Source organism: Zonotrichia leucophrys, chromosome Z (assembly GCF_028769735.1).
Source record: "Zonotrichia leucophrys gambelii isolate GWCS_2022_RI chromosome Z, RI_Zleu_2.0, whole genome shotgun sequence".
Classification (NCBI taxonomy): domain Eukaryota; kingdom Metazoa; phylum Chordata; class Aves; order Passeriformes; family Passerellidae; genus Zonotrichia; species Zonotrichia leucophrys.
Window position 1 is genome coordinate 63,384,893 of NC_088200.1, and position 21,644 is coordinate 63,406,536.

The 21,644-nt window shown below is 36.0% G+C and overlaps 1 protein-coding gene across 1 annotated transcript in view; it reads right to left on the minus strand.

The window, feature by feature from the left end:
• The window catches only part of SHOC1 (shortage in chiasmata 1), a 47,525-nt gene extending 26,605 nt beyond the window's left edge, over positions 1-20,920 (minus strand). Inside the window, exons 1-13 of the mRNA XM_064736797.1 lie at positions 20,862-20,920; positions 19,096-19,173; positions 15,288-15,417; positions 14,611-14,692; positions 12,824-13,014; positions 11,909-12,071; positions 9,921-10,023; positions 9,079-9,229; positions 7,682-7,789; positions 4,226-4,355; positions 3,312-3,406; positions 2,073-2,315; positions 501-947 (exon numbers count right to left, since the gene is read on the minus strand). Of these exons, the coding sequence (XP_064592867.1) occupies positions 501-947; positions 2,073-2,315; positions 3,312-3,406; positions 4,226-4,355; positions 7,682-7,789; positions 9,079-9,229; positions 9,921-10,023; positions 11,909-12,071; positions 12,824-13,014; positions 14,611-14,692; positions 15,288-15,417; positions 19,096-19,164 (1,912 nt within the window). The 5' untranslated portion in view covers positions 19,165-19,173; positions 20,862-20,920. The remainder of the gene's footprint in view (positions 1-500; positions 948-2,072; positions 2,316-3,311; positions 3,407-4,225; positions 4,356-7,681; positions 7,790-9,078; positions 9,230-9,920; positions 10,024-11,908; positions 12,072-12,823; positions 13,015-14,610; positions 14,693-15,287; positions 15,418-19,095; positions 19,174-20,861) is intronic.
• Positions 20,921-21,644: the final 724 nt, after the last annotated feature.

Sequence of the window (21,644 nt, forward strand, 5' to 3'; positions counted from 1 at the left end):
GGGTTTGCACCAACGTCAATAGCTCCAATGAACAATTCCTGTTCATTTCCTAGGCTACAGAAGTGAGTACTGATATTTGCCATCTGACAACTACAATGAATTTGAGGATTACTACTTCTCCAAGTGGCCAGGAGATCAAATTTAGAACATATGGATGGAAGAGATCTTCAGAATTAAGTACCATTTACAGTTACTTGGTCAGAATAGGAATGAACTCAAATATTTATTTTATGAAATATCACTCTCAACAAAAAAAATAGCACCCCCGCCCCCAGCTCATCCCAAGTAAACCAACCAACCAACCAAAATCCTCTAATATATCTAAGGGAAAACAACAAAAGGTAAGATACTTAGCCAAAAATTCAGTTACATTTAAGACCACAAAAATGTTGCCAATTTACTTCAAATAATTCACTAGGATGAACTAGCATCTGTTGTAACTGGTGAAATGGAGAAGAATTTAATCTGGATAAAATGGCAGATTACACTGGTTCACATACCTTTTTCAGGCCTATCTACATAATATTTGTCCTCTCTTTGGGTGACTGTATATTTAGATCTCATCATAATGAAGTTGTTCAGATCAGAATCATCGTTGGCCCATTTAGAAGCAAGTGCAAGAGATGCAGGCTTTCCACTACAGGATGATTTGTCTAGTTTAGAAGACACATCTTTACAGCTGTCTGATTCAAATGGTTCGGGGGTTTTCTTTTCTTGGTTTAAGAAGTAAATTGCCTCTTCTGTCTTAATCTTGCTTATGCTTCCTCCAGTAAGCTCTGCTATAGATGTATTTGTACTGTGAATTTTGGCAGGTGACAGAGCACTCACAGCAAAGTTCTGCCTTTGAATCTGCAGTGACAAGTCAGGATTAACTACTTTCTCTGATGAATGTCCTTCAGCAGAAAGCAGCTCTTGGTTTGTCACACAATTCTTCTCCTCAAGCCATCCTAAAAAATACAATTTAATTTATGTGCTACGACACAGATTTTTTTCTTTTCTTTTTCCTCATTGGAATTAAGGACTTTGGGTGATTTAAAGACAAGGTATTTTTAGAAACTTCTTCTTTGCGCCTTCTCAGATCACTAGGATCCCTTTTCAGAAAACTTGCACTGACTAGTTCTAAGTAAAATGCACAGTATTAAGATACAGAAGGCAAGGCTATTGTTTGAAGTTTTCACCATCTACATGGAATTTACTGATGTTAGATTTCTAGAAAGTGAGATGAAATACATTTCATTAGGAAGAAAAATTGTCAATTTTTGTTTCTTAGAGAGAAAAAAGAAGAACGCAAACAGTTCCCTCTGAAGATATGCTTCACTAGAACTACGACTTTTTTGTACCATGGCTGCACATCCATCTGAAATACAGTAGCTAAACAATTAAAGAATGTAAAAAGCAGTTAATTGGAAATGTTCCTGCATGAGCAGTATCTACATGTTTCACAATATATCATGTTACTGTCAATCCTTGGAGTTCTACAACCACAGCTGGTGCCTTGCAGTCTAGCCATAGTTATACAACAAAATCTGAATAACTTTTTGCTTTTTTTGTTGAAGTTTGATTACAAGTATGCAAAAATGTCCATGAAAAATTCTGAAGTGATGAGTGTTCAAATTTGAAATAGTCTGCATAAAATAACCCCTCTACAGCCTCACAAAATAAGGAATTTTCACTCTAACATACTCCCCCCACTGACCTTGTACAGGTAGGACTATGTGAATATCTGCTTTATTAAAATATTTCAAAGCAAAACTACTACTACTTAAGAAATTATCCTGAATGAAACTATTAAAAAATGACTGGTGGAGGATATTCTTCATCTGCACAGTAACAGAAAAAAATGACTTTGTGTAGCTCAACACTTTTCTTTCTCCAATTTCTTCAAAGTTAGTGAAAGTACACCTTAAATGCAGTAGTGTCCTTCCTTCATTTTAATGTAAAACATTTTGTTCTTAAGAATAAGAAAAAATTAATTTCCTTTGTTCTTGGAGATCTGTAACTCCCTGCATGATTCTCTGTTTAAGTACCAATCTTTGCCTTTCTATCACTTATTTTAAAAAGAGGATACTTACTTTCTAATTTATATGTTGTAAATTGTGTGAATGTTTCTACTTCTGTTGGAAGTAGACTGTTTGCATTACTTCCATCCATATTGAATTGTTCCAAAATTTCTACAGCTGCTGGATTTAAAACTCTATGAAGCCACCAGCCCTCCTCTAGTGAGCCAAGCATTGGTGCTTCAACCTCAAGCAGCAGTTTCTTCTGCAGATCTCTCAGTGAATGATGCTGATGTGCAAGGTTAACAGCTGGATGCTCTACAAAAGAACCAGAAATTAACACATAATATCAATAAACCAGAAAGATGAAAACAGAATGTCCTTTTTGAAATGAAAGCTCCCAAGTACTCCTGGCCTATTACATGTATCTGTCATTCATACTTCCTTTTGTAACTCTGTGTCCATCAATAGATTTAAGAGCAAAGTGGTTAACACTATCAGAGGAAGTGTGCTTTTCTGAGTTCTGTGAGTAGAAGGGGTGAGGGTTTCAATTTTTTTTCAAATCTAATAATGTGTAGCTGCATTACTAAAGTTACAAATTATCTTGTTAATTATCTGTAGGTTATTGTCATGGTTACAAAGACTTATCATATCCTTAGCTGAAAAAAAATTAACTGAAAGAGTAATGAGCATACCATACATTATTTTCAATTATAAGTAAAAGTACAAATGAATTGGACAACAAAACAAGTCAATATACAGAACTTAATCCTGAGACTTGTAAAATGAAGGCAAACAAAGTGCAATGAAAGAATAGTAGTAATATATATTCTGGCACTTTCATGAATAGCCTGCAGCTTGTTTTGGTTTTGTGTATTCTGCTTCTCTTCTACTCTTGTGAAGTTACAATATTATTTTCCATTAACAGTAGTATTGTATTGGTTGCTACATATTTTGAAACATTATTTATAGGAAAATACCACACAGGAATGAGTTAAACAGATTACCAAATTTCAACTATAAGTTATTTCATATAATAGTAGTGAACACTGTCATAAAAAAATAAAACTCTTGCTTAATTCAAATTATTGCCATAGAAGGATACATGGTATTTCAACTTCTGTGTTGCCATACTCTAACTTCTTGTAAGTACTAAAATAATCACAAAACTTCACAGGGTTACAGTAACTGAATAAACTTCAATTGCTCAAGTATATGCTCTGTAATATAACATTATATTTTCTGCTATATTTCTGCATGTACATGGAACTTATAAACATCAGTTAGAAATTGGTCATCGATTAGAATCCTTACCGACAAGCAAAAGAGAGCTCATATTATCCCGATACTTCTCTGATTGCCATACCAAAGATTCTAAGAATTCCCTAGAGGGCTCTGCAATCAAAATACTATGAAGAACATAAAAAAAAGTGCAGGTATGAAATTTAGCAGCATTATCTGTTGAATTTTGATTTATATAGATATACTTTTAAAGATATATACTTTGTCTTTAAATTTTCAGTTCATTCATTCATTCACTCGTTCCTGAATTTTTTTTTTCCTATCCATATGGAGGATGATAGGAAAGAGTAAGTGGAGGAGCCATCAAGGTTGGGTCATGAAGTAAAGGAGCACTGAGTGAAAACTCTGTCTAGACTGTGGCTCCCATCCCAAAGGGATATTGAAATTCTCCCTGCATGTGCTAAAAAGATAGCAAGGCAAGAAATGCTAGTCTCAAATAAGATGAGAAGGAAAAGAGGGAGCAATCCTAATCCTATATTGGCATGAAAAGGCCTGAAATCTAGTGTTGGAGGGTATCCCTGAAACAGACAATACTTTCTTACTATATGTCTTCTGGACATTTTGTAGGTGATCCTTGTGCAACATATGTGCTTGCCATAAGCATAAATACATGCATATGCCCATACATACACTAGCTAAATACTTTAAATATTTACTGTTGCCTACTGCAAAAACAAGACTGGATTTTCAGGCTATAAAATCCTCCCAGAGAAAGAGGACTATGGAAGCAACTTTCTTTCCTTTTTCAGATGCCTCTAGAAAACCACACATATGGACTGTGCATTTCATCACTCTTTCACACAAAATAAAATATATTTGCAGCTCAAAGAATGTAAGTAAGTACCAATTCATAAATACAGTGAAGTTATTTTTTCATTAATTTTGAGGATTCATGACAGAATTTGTCACTACCAAGGTTTCATTACCTGTTACCAGAGAGAGAAATAGGTTCTTCTTGAAGTCCTCTGCACGGAAAATTAACCCATGATCTTTGTTGTCTGCATGGAGGAGTTAAAGGCACTTCCATTTCATCTTTCAAATATGGAATATATTCAGCTGGAAATTGCATAAAGCCCCAGCCAAAACAAAAATAAAAATCAAAATCACAAAGCTACTTGTGAATGAAATATACATGCTTATGAATCTTACACAAGTGAAGTTCTGGATTAAAATAGACAATATTTTCATGGGACAATTCAATAAGCTATATTCCCCACACATACAATTTCCAGACAGTTTGGGGAAACAATTGTAGATCACATTCCTTGATGTAGTTCTGGGTACATATGCTTCACAGATAAGATTATTTTTATAATTAAATCACCAGGTATCACAGCTGAGATTTTGAATTTCATCCATAAATGAAGTTAATTAAGTGTGAGAGACACTATAGGCGATATTGTGGTTGCTGTAAGAAAAGCCTCAGGAACTTCAAAAGCAGTCAGGATTTTAATGAAAAAAAAAATACTCTTTCAAGCAGAATTAGTTCTCATTGAAATTTCTAGGGAGATCACAAATTAATTACAACACCAGTTTTTGGTTTTGGTTGTTTCTTTTTTTTAAAGCAGTATACAAAAAACCTGGCATGTTAAAAGTCTTCTACAAGTAATTTTGAACATTTTTATTTCTTCCTCCCTATTATATTAAATGTGGACATATTAATGATTACCGGGTTTTATTCAAGTCTTATTACAAATTTGCAACTTCATCGATTTTGGTGGTTCACATGATTGCCTTGGTATTAGTCTCTACGGCATTCTACTAATCCAAAAGTAGAAACCAGAAAAACCACAGTCGTTCCATGTTCTGTGAAAGCTAAAAATTGTGAATAAATCGGCACCTCCACAAGGAAAAACACTTATAATGAATTCCCTGTTCCTTCCACCAGGCAGCAAGTAGATGCAACCATCATACCCACATTGCCTGGACAATGGGCACAAAGAAGCCTATGAATCAGTCACCTGTCCAGCTGCTCACAGCTTCTCCTTGAAGGACCTAACAAGCTGATTGTTAGGCAGGAAGGGTAAGGAACAGTGATAGAAAGCCAGAGGACATAAACATATCAGAAAAATGGGGAAAAAAAGTAAGAAATTAAAGTGGGTACAAAATAAAACAACACACTTCCAGTCAGTATAACTTCTTTTCCACTTAGAACAAAAAAGGTTCAATGAACTCATGCTGTGAACTTCAGCTCACAAACCAGTTTTTGTGAGGAGTGACAATTTTAGGACTTTACTTTGAACAGGACAGAAGTTGGTCTCAGGACAGCAAAAATACCTGCTGTATCTAAAAAGAACTATTCTTTCTCTTTGAGCAATACTATTAATATTTGTTCTTGTCTAGTTATTTATGCCCTTGAGACTGGAATTCTTTATCAGCTACATTAGTTAAACTCTGCCTACACCCAGAGTAACATTCCCTTCTCAGAACATTGCTGACTCAGAGAACTATCTTGTCTCTCAATGCCTTTTCTAAACAAACTCAGTGACTACAGAAAGAATGTTCAGTCTTATGACTGCTTCTTCACTGAATTTAAGCAAACATATTTCACTTCTGGTAACTCATAAAGAGCAAAATTAATTAGAAGGAGAAGACTGCTTGATAGCAGAAGTTTCTATTGGTGTCAGTATTGGGTGTCAGGTTTCAGCTGAGGTACCTGACAGTCTTCTAGTTACCTATGCTTGCACACATTTGTAGGTCTCTAGCCTACAGACCTGAGTTCATTCTGAAAAAAAAAAGAAAAAAGAGAGAGAGAGAGATGGAAGCTGATTGTGGCCGCCTAACAATAGAATTCAGCTTGATCAACACCAGACGCAAGACAGCAACTGGTAATAAAGACTAATGCAGCCACTTTCTTTAAAAGACAATTCAAGATGGCTTGACCACTCATCTACTGCAGAAGAATGAACAATACCCTAAAGAAGATAACAGTCTATTTTTTAGTACTACATACAGGGCAAGAGTCCGATCTACTGCACTAAAGCCCCTCCTGCTTGTAAGCTTTAGAAGTAAAGAGCAGTCAAGGGAGCTGACTACACACAGATTACAGTTTATCATGCTAGACAATAATCCCCAGATGTAAAATAAGCTTAACTTTATCTTGGTGGAACTTGGTGTGTTTGCATTGAGCTTTTATATCAGACACTTTGAATGATATGATTGTTCCAACCAAAATTCCACTACAATAGAGTATCTAAAGCATGGTACTATTAGTACTATTAGTCTGCAGGGGACAACTATCAGCTAAATTTAAAACTTGTTGAAACTAAGACAATAAGAAAGGTCTTGGTCTGGAGAAAACTCAACATTTCTTGAGTATTTTAATAACTTCTGTATGGAAAACTATCAAGTAAACAAGCACTGATGGATAATACTGCTACTGTCCACTGCAACAATGGATAGATCTTTTCATAGAAAGGATATACATGAGGATGAGATGTACATGCATCATCATGCTCAGATCACATTTATTTGTAAATGTTACTCTTTGTGCAGGCTCTTCTACATTAAACGAAAGGTGAAAAATGTCACCAGCACAGCCATTTTCCTGCCTTGCTTAGTCAGCCAGAATTTAGCTGTGAATATAGTAGGGCTGGCAAAGACTGTACATTATTTTGAAAGGTTACATCTGGAACCCAAAAAAACTTTAACTAAGGTTGGATGACTAGGTTGAGCAGTGAGACACCAAAGCTGCTCAGCACTGGTCAATGGTGTAAACAGCATGACCTGGGTTTTCAACATAATAAACGTGGACACACGGAGTGTATTTCCTGATTCCAGTGCAGGAGAAGAAAGGATCCAATGCATATTAGCACATACTTAACAGGTGGAGTTTATTTCTGTAGAAAACAGCTCTGGCTTAATTTCCCAATCACACACAATTACTGAGCCATTTGCAAAACAGGATATCTGCACAGGAGTTTTCAGTCTCTAGAATTTATAAACACAGCACTGTTACCTGAATTGTTTCTCCACCATCCTCTTTTGAAAGCATTTATATCAGACTTCAACAAACTTTAAACTGTGCTCTTTGACTCCACAATTTTAATCAATCTGCCTTAACTTTCATCTCCCCTCTCTCGGTAGATGAGTTGCTAGATATAAAAAGATCTAAAAATCTAATAAAGTGCAAAAGTTATAGACATTGCTTACAGCCAAATGCAACACGAAGGAATTGTAAAGGTGCATGTGTTTAGACTATAAAGCTCTACAAAGGAGCATCTCGCTTCTACCTCCTTATGGTGTGGGTACAAAAGAATAGATTACACAAAGTGAATCTTCTTACCTGTGTGATACATGTTCTCCCAAAAATAGAATATTAGAGAAACTACTTGAAGAATTCATCTTAAATATTATCCCTTGATTTATACAGATCTTCGTACCTGACTCACAGAATTCCAACATACTTGTGCTAATACTGGAGCAAACCTCTTGTGGAATGGCACAGTACTTGGAAATTTCTATTTTGCATGTAATTTCTGCTTTGAGATCTGAAAACAGATTTTAAAAGGAGCCATAAACGAACCATTTATTAATTTTCCCAGTCAGACCTTTCAGTCTTTTTATTGAAACTCCATGATACATTGTTATGAAAAATTAATCACGCTTGGTAGCCCCAGATGCTTTAACTGATTAGAGCAGTGCTCAGTCTTGTCCCTTAAGTGACAAAAAAATCCCCCCCCAATACTGTGCAGTCACTATCTGAATTATCCCAAGATCTTATGATTACAATGATTTCCAGAACAACTAAGTAGCCTAAATATAAGCTACTAGGAGTATGTGTACGTAGATTCTTTTGCTACCAAAAAAGGACTAAAACAAAACCACCCACAATTGGTTGACTTTTATGTACGGAATCCTCAAATCTCTGCAATCTCAGCTTGAAACATGACACATACTAAATATATCGGGGAATGCACACAAAACTGTTTTAATGAAATATCCACTTTTAAAAGTATTGTTTCTGTCTTCAGTAAGAGACTGGTTTACTTCAAAGTGCTGTTCTATGAGACAGAATTCAGCACACATCCGCCATCTTTAGAAGCATTAAGCCTCCTTCTTTGAGCTGCTTTCTGTCCACCAAAAACGTGGAAAATTATTTATTTTGACTTTAAAAAAGCCCAACCCTCAGGCAATGCCTTTTTCTTTTAACTAAACAAAATACTGTCATACAAATCAATCCATTAGTCAACAACTGTCATCAAAGTTATATTTATCAGTAGTCTGAAAGCATTCAGTAATTTTTCGAAAATTCCTTTCAAGAAACTATTACTGCCATTGAGAATAATCCTGCTATCCATGGAAATATTTAACCATTTTCCCCCAGAAATCTGCTTTTGTGTTTGCAATTACAATGCAACAAAAGCATTTTTTATGGTATGACTGCTCTGCATATAATCTTCTTAGGGATGTCTCTGAAAGTAAACTTAAAAACGTATTAGAGAGCACAGCACCAAATTATTATAGCTATATTAATTATATATCACAAATCACAGCTCATATTACTTTTGTGTAAAAGATGACAACACAGCCCTGGACTGAGTCAAATGGCAAGTCATTTACTACCCCTAAACGTGACCTATCTAATACCAGAAATTTGGGTGTAACACAAATTTCTAGTTCATCTAGTTCATCTAGGTCCTAGTTCATCAACAGAACTTCTCATCTGATAAACTGTGAAGTAATTTTTAAGTGAACTCAATATAAAAGAGCTTGACTGTGCTAAATGTGTTCAAATGAAAGGAAAATCAGGTCAAGCACTTAAAAAACTAACTCTCACCTTCTCTGATCACTTGTTTGCAAAGGTCTTCATCATCTACAGTGACTGGAGCTAAATTTAACACCTCCTTTAGTTCCAAGTATGATGGAACTGCCACAGATCTGCCACTCTTAAGTTTGCTCAATTCTAAATCAACAGGCAACAGGAAATACTGAAAAAATATTAATCACAACAGAATGGCCAGTAAATTTCCTTTCATATGACTGTACAGTCAAAGCTTCTTAAAATCTTCAAATAACTTTTATCCTAAACCAATTTAAGAGCTCTTAGGAGAGAAATCATTTGACATTTACACATGAAGCTTTGCTCAATACAGAGTAAAATACAACGTTACACAACTTCAGATTGAGTCAGTAGAGCACAAAAATTGTGCCTTAATTTACAGTTCCCAACCAAGTACAATCCTCCTTTATTTTACTGAAAGTCTGTTTTTTAAAATTTTGAAAAATGGAGCAAAAAGTACATTTGACTTCTTTAAAAAAAAAAAAGCCAATCTGGCCCTCCAAATCCCAGAACATGTCTTGCAGCCTTCCCTTTTCCAAGCTCATGTCATGGCTTCCTGTTCTAATTAATTTTTATTCTTAGTGTAACAAGTATCTACATAAAACTGCAAACACATCAGGACAAACAGCTTGTCAGAGCACAGATTCCTCAAAACAGCATCCAAGAATTAGAAACCCACAAATAATGTCAGTGTTTCCTAATATTGGAAACATGAAAGCTCGAAACATTTGGCAAATATGAAAAGAACTCAGTAAGATGACTTGCAGGTGAACAAACACACATGCATAACAGAGAATAATCACTAATGTAATATATAGTATGAAAAAACAGTATGATACCTCTTCATCTTTTATAGATACAGTACAGAAATTCTCTTTAATCCCCTGCAAATCATTTTGACTTTCTTCCATCTTCATTCCATTTTGGAAAGTCAAACATTCTCTTTAAAAGATCATAAAAGAAAGTAAGTGACTTCTCTGTATCACCTAATGTCTAAAACTGAAACTCTTTGCAATAGTTTTGATAGCCATATACATGGCAGACGTATTTCTAAATCCATGCCTTTTCTAAGAAGGCAATTACAAGTGATGCTGTACTGATCTGTGTAATCAACCCAAGAAAATTTTTAAGAAATAGTTCATTATATGCAGAGTAGAATTGCTTAATATTGGGGCTTGCCTTAAACAGTTACATCAAAAAACCTTCATATTATAATTCTTCAGCCTCCCAGCACAAAAGTCCCCTCATATAAAAGCCCTTTCTGCAAAAGCTGCAGATCTAATTTCTTCCAACGTACAATTTTTTACTAGACAGAAAATCTCTGTAATCTATTTGCCTTATTTATCTTTTGCCATCTTTTGTTCCTATTTTCAGGAAAGATTCAGCATGAAAGAAGGCAGAGTGTGCTTATTACTAGTTAAAGTGAAAACTAAAAGTATGCTCCTGATTTAACTGAAAAACTTTAAAACACTTGGAAGTAAAACTCAGGAATGAAGCTAATACTTGCATTGTAAAGCACGGACACATGCAGCACAGGGATGAAGATTTGTCAGGCAGAAAGAAAATGCTTCATCAGGCGTTTGTGCCAATTACAGGCACTAAATTTGTAGTACTTGTTAGGAGAGTAACTTCTTTATCAGCCCCTCACACAACTATCTTCCAAAGAAATATTTTAGATTGCAGAGTACAAACTGTTCTATGTCCAGCCCTGGGCTGCTCATTAATTTTAACTCAAGCTGAAGTCTGTCTAATTGAGTCCCTTTCAGTAATTGCATCTCCCTGAGTGCTGCACTAGGAGATCTGGACTCCCACCTTGGACAGGTCCATGGTTTTGCTAGTCAACCACAGGTCAGGAGGTCAGAGCCATTTCTGTAAAGCTTCACATTAGCATTTTTCTCTCCAATTACTGGTATTTCTGAAAGTCATTTATAGAATTTGGATCATGGTCTCTTCATGATCCAATACCCACCTCCTTTCACTGTATATTTACAGCATTCACACAGTCTTACATCCAAGATTCACTGCAAGACTGGGCTCATCTTTGAAAAAACAGGCAAACAACCCCATTCCTTCTTGTTCTACTATGGGTACAGTTGGTTCAGTTAGAACCTGTTTTACCTTGCCTGTCAGTCATGCAACTCTTCCAAGTGCAAAGGAAGCAATACAAATAGTTCAGACATGAAGTAAATCAGCACAAATGTTTAGTCAGACTTTATGAATGCATATACACGATGAGTATATTAACAAAACACTAAGCCCATTTTTGATACAGCATACCTGTTTAAATGCACTGGTTTGTTCAAATTCATGACATAGGTATCATTCAATTAAATTCAATCAACCTAGCAATACAAAACTGAGCAAAACCATAAGAATAAATAATATTTGAACTTGAAGAAATACAATTCAACCGGGTAAAAGCATGGATTTACTGGCAGCACATCTGAGAGGAGAGAAAAAAGGAACATGGAAGCATGTGTAAAATTCTAGCCCTACTAAATTTAGTGATACTTTCATGGCAGGGAATCAGTCAGTTTGAAGAAGGACTAAGTCCCTTAAAGATGCACATTTTTTCAGTATTCCAAAACTAATATCCTGATTGCATTTCACACCTATAGAATGTAAGAATGACAATTTCATTAATCCAGTTGTCTTAATGCATATAAATTTCACCCTCCTCATTTTATCCTAAGATGAAAAGCTGAAGTCTTTACGTGTTGCAAACATAAACTAGTTACAAAGGTAAAATATAACAAACATAAAATGTTAATGGCATTATACACAGACTATGTTTTATGTTTAATATTATACAGAAATTTGTAGGTACCTGAAAATATTCTCTGCTGTTAAAAACTGTCCTTCAGAATCCAAAAGGGGATCTTTCACTAAAAAAAACTGTAGTCTGCTCAGAAGTATAGATAAATTTGGCATTTTTTTACGAAAACTTTCAAGATTGTCAATAAAAACAAACTCCTCTTCCAAACACAAATCTGACAAAATAGAAGAAAAAACATTATAAAACAAGATAAAAATACTAAGAATTATCAGAATAAAGAGAATTGTTGAGCAACTGTGGGAATACAATAAATGTCAGCAAAACAATAAGCTTTTTACTTTAAACTTAAATCTTAAAACATTTAAAATGCAACGAAGTCTAGACTTCTAGGCCCACATGGTAACCTCTAGTTTTCTTTAGCTTTTTCTTTTGTCTTATATAACACCTGTTAAAAACAAAAGGTAATTTTTTTTCCTCGTTTGCACTTTCAAGTATGAAAAAGGAACTTGTGAAGTAGGTTCTGGCCAAGAAACTTAGCTCATTGCAATTTTAAATGATGCACTCACTCCTCTCAATCTAATTAGAGTTCCCTAACTACAAAGAAAAAAAATTAAGAAAAAGGTTGCAAATTACTGTGATTTCAAGAAAGATGATATTGTATCAACACAAGTTGGGGAATGAACAAATCAAGAGCAGCCCTGTGAGCAGGACTGGGGGGTGTGAGAGGCTGGGCATGACCCAGCCAGGGGCACTCCCAGCCCAGAGAGCCATCTCTCTTGAGCTATTAAAACAAACGCTGCTTCTCCAGGGAATAAATCTGTCTTTAGTGGTTATACCTTATGCAACTGCAAAGTTTTGGAACACTCAAATGATTTCATCAATGTTTCTGGAACATGTGCAAAAAATTACAAAAGTTAACAAGATTACTCAACCAAAACTCAGAAAGCAGCGAATTGAACATTTTACCTTGTTGTGGTTCTTTAAATTCAGTGGCATAATAGATCTTCAAATATTTGTCTTGGGTGGAGTCTTCCTTAAAACCATTCTTCATAAGTAAAAAAGATTCTTCTGTGTCAGTCTGAGAGCAAGGATTTGAACTTGGAATAACTTCTATTAAATCATTACTACTCTGAAACTCTACAGAGGAGATAGGTTTCCTAAAAAACACAAAGAAAATGCCTGATGCTAAAGTTGTAGCAAAATCAATGTTGTAACTTCCCTGACTCCTCAGTGAATCAACAGCACTTAGATGCTCTAAGAACTTTGATAATCACCATATTTACTGAAGAAGATTGGAATTTAGGGTTCTTTCTATTCACTGGATCCTTGGTCAAACTACATGTTCAATTTTTCCGCAAGAAAAATCCTTTAAGTTTACACCCAGCATAAAATTGCACCAAAAAAAAAAAATCAAACCTATTGATGTCATAAGGTTTGTGATAAAAATTTGCTGCAGGGTTAAATGTACACTTTTTTCTCAAAAACCATGAAGAGACAGGAAGTAACAGCAATAGGAAAAAGACGGGGTAAATGAAGAAACAAAACCACTTCTATTTCCTGCAACTTTTCATACTAACCTCAGTACTACTGTTATTTATTAAGAAAGCCTCCCTACTGTTTGCCAAATAAGTAGGAACATCATTTGACCACAGAAAGGAAAAAAAACCCCATGATTTTCCTGAGCTAAGCATGCATCTGGACAAAACAGTTACAATCATTTATTAAAATATGTTTTAATGCTCTGCTACCTATATAAATGGACTGCAACAATATAGTAACTCTGACAAGTGCTGACATTTCTGAAGCACCCAAATCAGCTCATCTACAATTATTGTACTTACTATTCTTATTTCAGATAACTGATTTCTCAATTTTGCATCCTATTGATTTATTAATAATTTTAATAATACTTAGCATTACATCATCTTGCTCTTTGCTAGTCATCTAAAGGTAAGGCTCATAAGAACAATCAGTGTAGAAGTACATGTCTGAAATTCAGTACAGGACTTCATGTGTAAACAGCAATAGTGGGGAATCTGTGCTACCCATCTTAAAAAAATCACCTATTTTACAATATTTTGACTGTAGTTCAGAAAGTATTTTAAAGCTATAAGTACTATACTTCACAAGTAATAACTATGCGGTACTGATAATAACTAATATCCAAAGTTTCACATGGCATAAGTGTCTGAAAATCCATGAACCTTAAAACATTGCCCAAGTTAGAACTTCACTGAAATCACTCGGTGTCACGACAGTTTTATAGATAGAACAAACCTAACTGAGTTGCTTATTTTGAGAATACACAGACCACCTCTTCCAAAGTCAAAGTCCTAGTAAGGCTTTTGTAGAAAATGGCAAATATTTTAATGCAGACTATTCTAAGTATGGAAAAATATTTTCAAGTCACATAGCTATGCTTGTACAGTTACTTAAGATAACTGTCTTAGAGAGGAGAGGGGAAACAGCTTATTTTCATGTTCATGCAGTTTTCAGAGACTTTCTCCAATGTCATAAATAGATGACACAACCATTAAAAAATACATAAAGAACCAGTGAACTCCATAAAAACACAATGCTACTTTTAGTGGAAAAACCTATCTTTAAGTTATCTGATACAGTGTACAGCTCAAGCACACTTGCTACTATCAGGAAACATCTTCATATTCTGTTTTCATCATTAGTGCATAAATCACAAAATACCTGAGTGACATCAAAGAAATCATAAATGTTTTTAACTTAAAGTTACTGACTTTTCCAGGAAATCCTCCACAGGTAAACTTCTCTTCCATTGATCCAATACTGAAATAGCCATCATGTTCTGTGTTGAACCAACTAAGATGAAAAGGAGAAAAACATTCATGCAGAAAATATTAAAATTAATTTTTATATATTGATTAAATTATTGCAGAGGTTAATCAAACTTTACACATGATGCATAGAAGAAACAACACCTTTAGTTTCCATTAGCAAAGGTAGTACAAATGCACAAGAAAGATGCAAACACTTTTATGCATGTATTTCCCTTTGTCATTCAAAGACCTCATTTTTTTGCCACATCTCATAACCTCAGCATCATCTTCCAAACCTCTCCCAGCTAATCAGGTTTGGTATTTTACTTATCTCTGATCATTGCTTTTCTTCCATAATCATTTCTCTGGAAAGAAATCTATCCAGAGAACTCTACAAACTAATCAAATGTCATCTCATTTATGATGCCTCATATAAAATAATATACTCAAATAAATATCCATTACCCATTTGCCTCAAGTTGGACAATGAAGATGTTCTACCTTCAAGAGGTATAAGAAAGGGCATAGTGCTATGTCTGGAATATTTTTTATAAGATTTATCTTATTATGGATAAACATAATCTTTTTTTTTTAATCTACAGTAAATCTAAACTAAACTTAAGGATTATATTACATACTTCTAGTCCATGGCTTCCTATACTTATCATCAGCAAAGAGTCCATTGAGATGATACTTTTCATCTTGATGCAAACAGGGAGGAAAGCAAAGGGATAATTTCCAGATGGAAAACTTCTGCCTTGCCATGCTCTGAATAAAAAAAAGGCATGAGATAAAATCATGAGAGAGATAGCTCCATTCTTTATGTGTACTGCCTCTTCAAACATTCCCACAGCTTTCAAGGGTTTTATTCTTCTTAAGAGAAGATACTAACATCTACCTGATTTGCTATTTAACTTTTAATCTACTTGTCTGAATATGCAGAATTGAACATACACTTAGCTAAACTTTAACTAAGCTTTGAATGTGCAATTACAAGTGCCTATCTTAACACTTGGAATGGTCCCCTGAATGGACACATGGATAAGCTGACCAGAAACAATCATTCCTACTATTGCTGTTTCAAGCGCTTTTAATATTCTAAGGCCTCCTGTCTTTCATGTGTCATTATGAGCTAATGAAAGCCCTTTTAAAGCCTTTCATTTTCTCTAAAACCAGGGACAGTAATCAATTGAATTCTGGAATGAAATACTTTACGTGGCAAGTTTAGTAACTTTTCACTGAATCCAAGTTCAATAAACTACCTTACAGTTCTTTTGTCACAGAAACCCGTGCCTAGTACTTATGCAATAGAGCACAGAACCAAAGAATAACCAGTGAGTTCAGGAAGCAAAGAAAAATTATACTTACACATTTGTGTTTAATGAGTTTATAGAAAGAAGAAGAAAGAAGTTGTTCTTTAAAAGTCTGCGGAGTTAAAGGCATATTGGAAAAGAGAACTAGCTATAGTCATGTGGAACAACATAGTGAATGAAACCAGAAACTTTTCTCTAGCTGTAAACCCATTGCCTCACTTCAGCTGTGTTGCTTCGGCTCTCAGAACTGCCCAGCCATTCCAACATATGCTGTCAAGCCAAATTTTGCCTGTACTGCTAGAAATCTCAGGTGACAGACTACAAATATTTGAAATGTTTCACTGATTTGGACTGCAACCAGATTAACCATGCTATTGGTGTACTTTTCAAACCTTCCTAAAAGAAAAGAGAAAACCTAGGGTCAAAGAAATCCCAAAACCACAAACCAAAATAAACCAAGATCGACAAACAAACACACACATGGGAAGCAATGAAAACAAATACTGCCACTGCATGAATACAAATCCTTTTTCAATTTCTATTTAATCCTTTGTGGGATAGTTACAATTCTGTAAATGCTAGTTAATTTTAATTAAAAATCCAAAAACTCCTGCCATCATAGCATCTTTTCCTTAAAAGGCTCTTGTGAAAAAACAGATCTGATCCAATGGAGTTTTTCTTGCCTAAATCAAAGCATGGCATTTCCTCACTGATCTCTTTCACAAATTCTGAATAAACAAGACAGAATCAGACAACTATGGGCAGCTAGACAATGTCTTCTACATGTTACTGGCCATGTATCAGTTTAGGTAATCAGTATTGAAGTTACTGCTGAAACAACTGCATTTATCATAAAATAATGGGCAGCTAGTAAATTTCCTAATAGAGATAACAGGAACAGGAAATGATATGGATAACCCTTCTTTTCATTAAAAGAAGCTGTCAGAATTAGCACATAAAAGTTGTCAAAGGACACATAGGATAAAGAAGAATGCTACTGCTAGTGTAGAAGCTGTTGAACAAGTAAGTATATACAATAATAAAACAGAGATCGGAAAGAAATTTGAAACACCACTGTGTAGTTTTACTGAGGCTAACTTTAGCTTAATAGATAAAATTGTTTTCTGTCACTGATATCTGTGAAGTGGAAGAAATACATCCTAGAGCTATTATCACAGGTAATAGCCTTACATCAGGAAAATGGTGCATTTTACAAAATATTTTAAATGAAACAGTTCAAAGCGTAAAGTTTAAGCTAGATTAGTTCACTTTATAAAGTCTGATAAAACACAATTTTTCTTGACATTCTCAAATATATAAAAGTATTTTTCAAGGCCATTATTAATAGCTGTAGCATTCAATCGGTACATATTTACCCCTGTTCATCAAGAAAATATAAAGGTCTCTGCACATTTTTCTTCCAACTGAAAAATATTATCCCAGTTCCACTCAGTTTGCATGTATTGTTTTCTTATAACACTAGAAAAACCTGCATTACCAAGATGACTTGCAATCACACACACCTACAACACTCAGGAGCGTGAAGCATGTAACTCTTGTGTCTACGATGACTGAAAGTATCTTTCTTCAAAGATACTTATAAAGAGAAGCTGGAAAAACTACACCTGGAATTGATATAAGTGCATAACAAGTACATTAGGAGCAGGATTCTGCATCCACTTGAGTGAGCTATGCGCAGGAAGCAGTTTGATATCAGGTCATTGAATTCCAGTGTTTCCTAAAACCTGGAAGCTTTAGTCAAGGGCAATTGATAGAGGAAATACCAATGTAGCTTTTTCTAGAGGGCAGCAACTAGGCACAAGAGTGGAACCAGATACTGCAGTCCGAGCACAGCATCTCCCTTGCACAGTCAGATCTGTATACCTTTAAATGTATACAACATCCATGGGCCCCTTGTGGTAGCACCACAGAGTGAGATTTACTCTGCTCCAGAGCAGCCATTCAGCAGGTCCCTCAGCATTTCTCTTCTAAAAGTTTTCCATTGTCCTGATGTCAGAACCATCCTCCTCAAAACTTGGGCAAGAAAAGCCATGTAATTCTCTTTTGCATAAAGCCCACGACATGTTTTGCTAACACACCTATTTTTGATTTGTAGACAACATGGAAACAACTGGTGATCAAGCTGAATGGAACTACATTGAGAAGATATCCACACAAACACTGCATGACAGACTGCATACTGCAGGAATTACAACAGAAAAAGAAATTCTGGTTGCTACAATCTAAGAAAACAGCAGGGACAGACACAGGCACTATACAGAACAGCTGCTGTACCCTAAAGAAAGGCATGTGGGCGATGTTTCATAATTTGGATCGCAGTTCAACCACAAGTGCTACAGCCGGACCACTTCCCAGGCTGCAATTCTGCAGTTAAGTGCTAGGAGCGCCTCCAAGTGTCCTTCTGCTCCCCCTGAACTCCTGAAGGCCTCATGTCTCCCTACATTGTTCTGCTCACACACCACAAATGGCCCCTCTGGCAAGGCGCCCCTCTGCTCCTCTGCAAGAGAAGTCTCGTATTTGGTCTGTGGCCTTTCTTTGAAAATATAAGTAAGCGAAAACCAGTTATGACTGGATACTTTGGGGATAAGAGGTTGTAAAATAGTCATCGTTTGTGAGAGAAAAAAAAAAAATCTCCTTTCCATGAATTTAATATAAAACATTGCAAAAACTTTTCCCTACAATCATTAAGGAATACAGCATTATTTATCACTATTCTAATACACACCAAAGTAGCTAAAAAGTTGGATTATTTCTCCAGAAAGTAATTAATTTAATTTAACAGTGTATTCTCCAAAGAAAGCTCTAAACAGGAAACTTGTATGTGCATAATAAGTAAATCATTATAAGTAAATGCAACAGACACTAAAAGTAACTCATGTTCTACAGTCTGTGCAAAATTGTACCTAAATTTTTTTATTAAAAAAGCCTGTAATCACTTCACTGTGTTATCCCACAAAGTGCAACACAAAAACCTCTCTCAACAAGAATTTGAAAAAAAGTATTCTTGTTTTCTTTTTTAATGCGCACTCAATCTTTTAGCACAATCCTTTCTCAATTTCACTGAATTTGCTATATTTTGTTCAGACTATTAAGAGAAACAATAAAACCATACCTCGTATAAATAGTCTGTTGAGTGATACTTCAAAGCTGCAAACATCTTGTTTTGTGATGTTCTCAGCATTTCAGTTGTCTGGAAGACATACAGAATATGGATCAGTTAAAAACTTTTCATATCACCTCAAAATGTTGAAAGAGGAGGTCGAATTTCAGGTTCAACATGAATAGCTTCAATAATGTCTAGCACATGCACAATGGACTGAATGTGCTGTAGCAGAAGGCTACACAAAGCATTCAATAATCTTCCTCTGGAAGGATGTAACAGACCAACTACAGACCATGAACATTTGATTTCTTTCTGAAAGAACTGGGGTTTTTTATTTTTTTAGCTATGCTTCTTGGTGTTTACTTCTCAGAAAACCTCTAGAACCATTAAGAGAATGTAGGCAATACAAATTATCTCCCTTAAGTAATAACTCTTAAATTAACTGATTCAGTGATTTTTCTTATGGATTATAAATTTGTTTTTAACGGCACTAATTCAACTGTCTAGACTACTAACTTCCCACTGCCCCATGTATTTGTGAGGGGGCTTTCCCCCTTCTTCCAGTTTCACAAGAAAAAAGGAGATATTGTATAAGCTAGCTGAGAGCACCAGGTCTCTAAGTGAGTTGATGCTTCTGAGGGGAACCAGGAGAAAGGCAAACACTATACAAGGCTAGAGACACAGTGTGAATACAAAATAGGATATACTGTAATACAGTACTTTTTCTTAATTGAAAATAGGTGGAAGACTCAAACTCAGATAATTACATAAAAAAGTGCATTATGTAATTTAATTTTAATAAAATGAACTGTAGCACCATAAAGAAAACCTGTGACAGAAGGCAATTTTCCTGTATGTATCAGTAAGTATCAGGACATGAGGCTAAAAAACTGCCTACCTTACAAATTTGGAAATACCAATTACAGATATGAATGTAATAGAATTTGAACCAATTCTATGGTGGAGGAAAAGGTAACTAGGGGGTAGTTGGTTACTTGAATGGAGTCTGGACAGAGAAAAGTAGTGCAGGAGAAGTAAAAAGGTAGGTTCAGGCAAAGAAACAAAAAAGGCAAAAAGATATACAAAATCATATTGAGAACAAAGTAGAAGGGAACTTTCTAAGGGAAGGAGTGTGGATAGCTTGAAGCAGTGGGCCAAAATCACATGATCGTAGAGAAAATCCTTTGGACAGCCTGCTGGGCGCTCCATCAGATCTACATCCAACAGACTTGGTGTGGGAGAGTGGAGCAAGCAGGGATGGGTTGGTAAGCAGGGATGGATCCACACCTTAAGTGCTGGAGGGCAGTGGACAGAACTGCACCTTAGCATAACTGATATGTATCACTGACTAAAACTTCTTTATAGCAATATAACCATGGGATAATTCAAGCATTGGCTATAGAATTGTTACTACTACTCCCAGTGATAAAATTTGAATGAATACGCTAGAAGTAGCGAACTGCTCAGTACTCACTCCAGGTATCACTAGTTCCTTAAGGGTGTGTCAATCAGTAAGAAAAAAAAACCACTGAGTCCAGGTACGTTCCAAATTTCCAATTTAAAACTGAAAAAGTGGGACCTAGAAATACCAGTCTGTGAGCCTACAAGGAAGTCTTCAAACTTTTGAAACCAAAAACAACGAGTATGACCCTGCTTCATTCTCCAAGGACTCGAGGGAACACCACGTTCCGTAAACGAAATATTCTGGATGAGGAACTTCTGCCAGCATCAAATGTTTTTAAATCTACCAACAGGAACGAACCACAGCGACCCACCTCAGCCCCTCACGCCGCCACGACGGCCCTTCCCTCAGCACCGCGGCGCCTTCGCCCCGCCCGCTAGGGACAGGGAACCCAGCCATCTGATTGGCGGTCTCCCCTAGTGTTCCCCTCTGATTGGCTCTCGCGCCGTGCTTTTCCCCTCTGACTGGGGGCCGCTGCTCCCGCCTCCCGCCCTTCCCTCAGGAAGCGGAGCGTCCCTAATGGCTGCATGGACAAAGGGGAATCCTCAGGAGTTGGCCGATAGGAAAGCTTACGTGTTTTTCGAAGCTGAAAATATTTTTAAAGCAGTAAATGCATAAGTAAAAGCAGTTAAGTAACTACTTCTGTTCCGCGGGTAGCAGCTTGCATGGGAGAAGAAGTTAAAAGGACGGGACCGAGTTAATTTTTAAAGGGATCACATCGGAACGGCTGATCTGCTGCCTGTTACCCGGGGAAGAGAAATAGAACGAGGCCACGACTTACTACGCAGAAATACTTACTCTTCTATGTTCGGAAAACCAGTGGAATGTCAGTGACAGTCGGCTTACGGGAAAAAAGAGTGGGTTTGTTTTGGTTTTTTGGGGTTTTTTTTTCTTTTTTTTTCTTTTAGTAGTTGCCTAGGTTGCTCTCGGAAACCTCAAGCTGCTGCCTGTTGAACGGTGTTTCTCAGAAGGCAGTTTAGTGTCAGATTTCTGCAGTGTCCAGACTCTTGACTAGTCCCTGGAATGACAAAGATTTCAGGAGTAGCTGTGCAAAGGCCTCATCTCCCCTCCCCTGCCTCACACCACCATAGCTCGT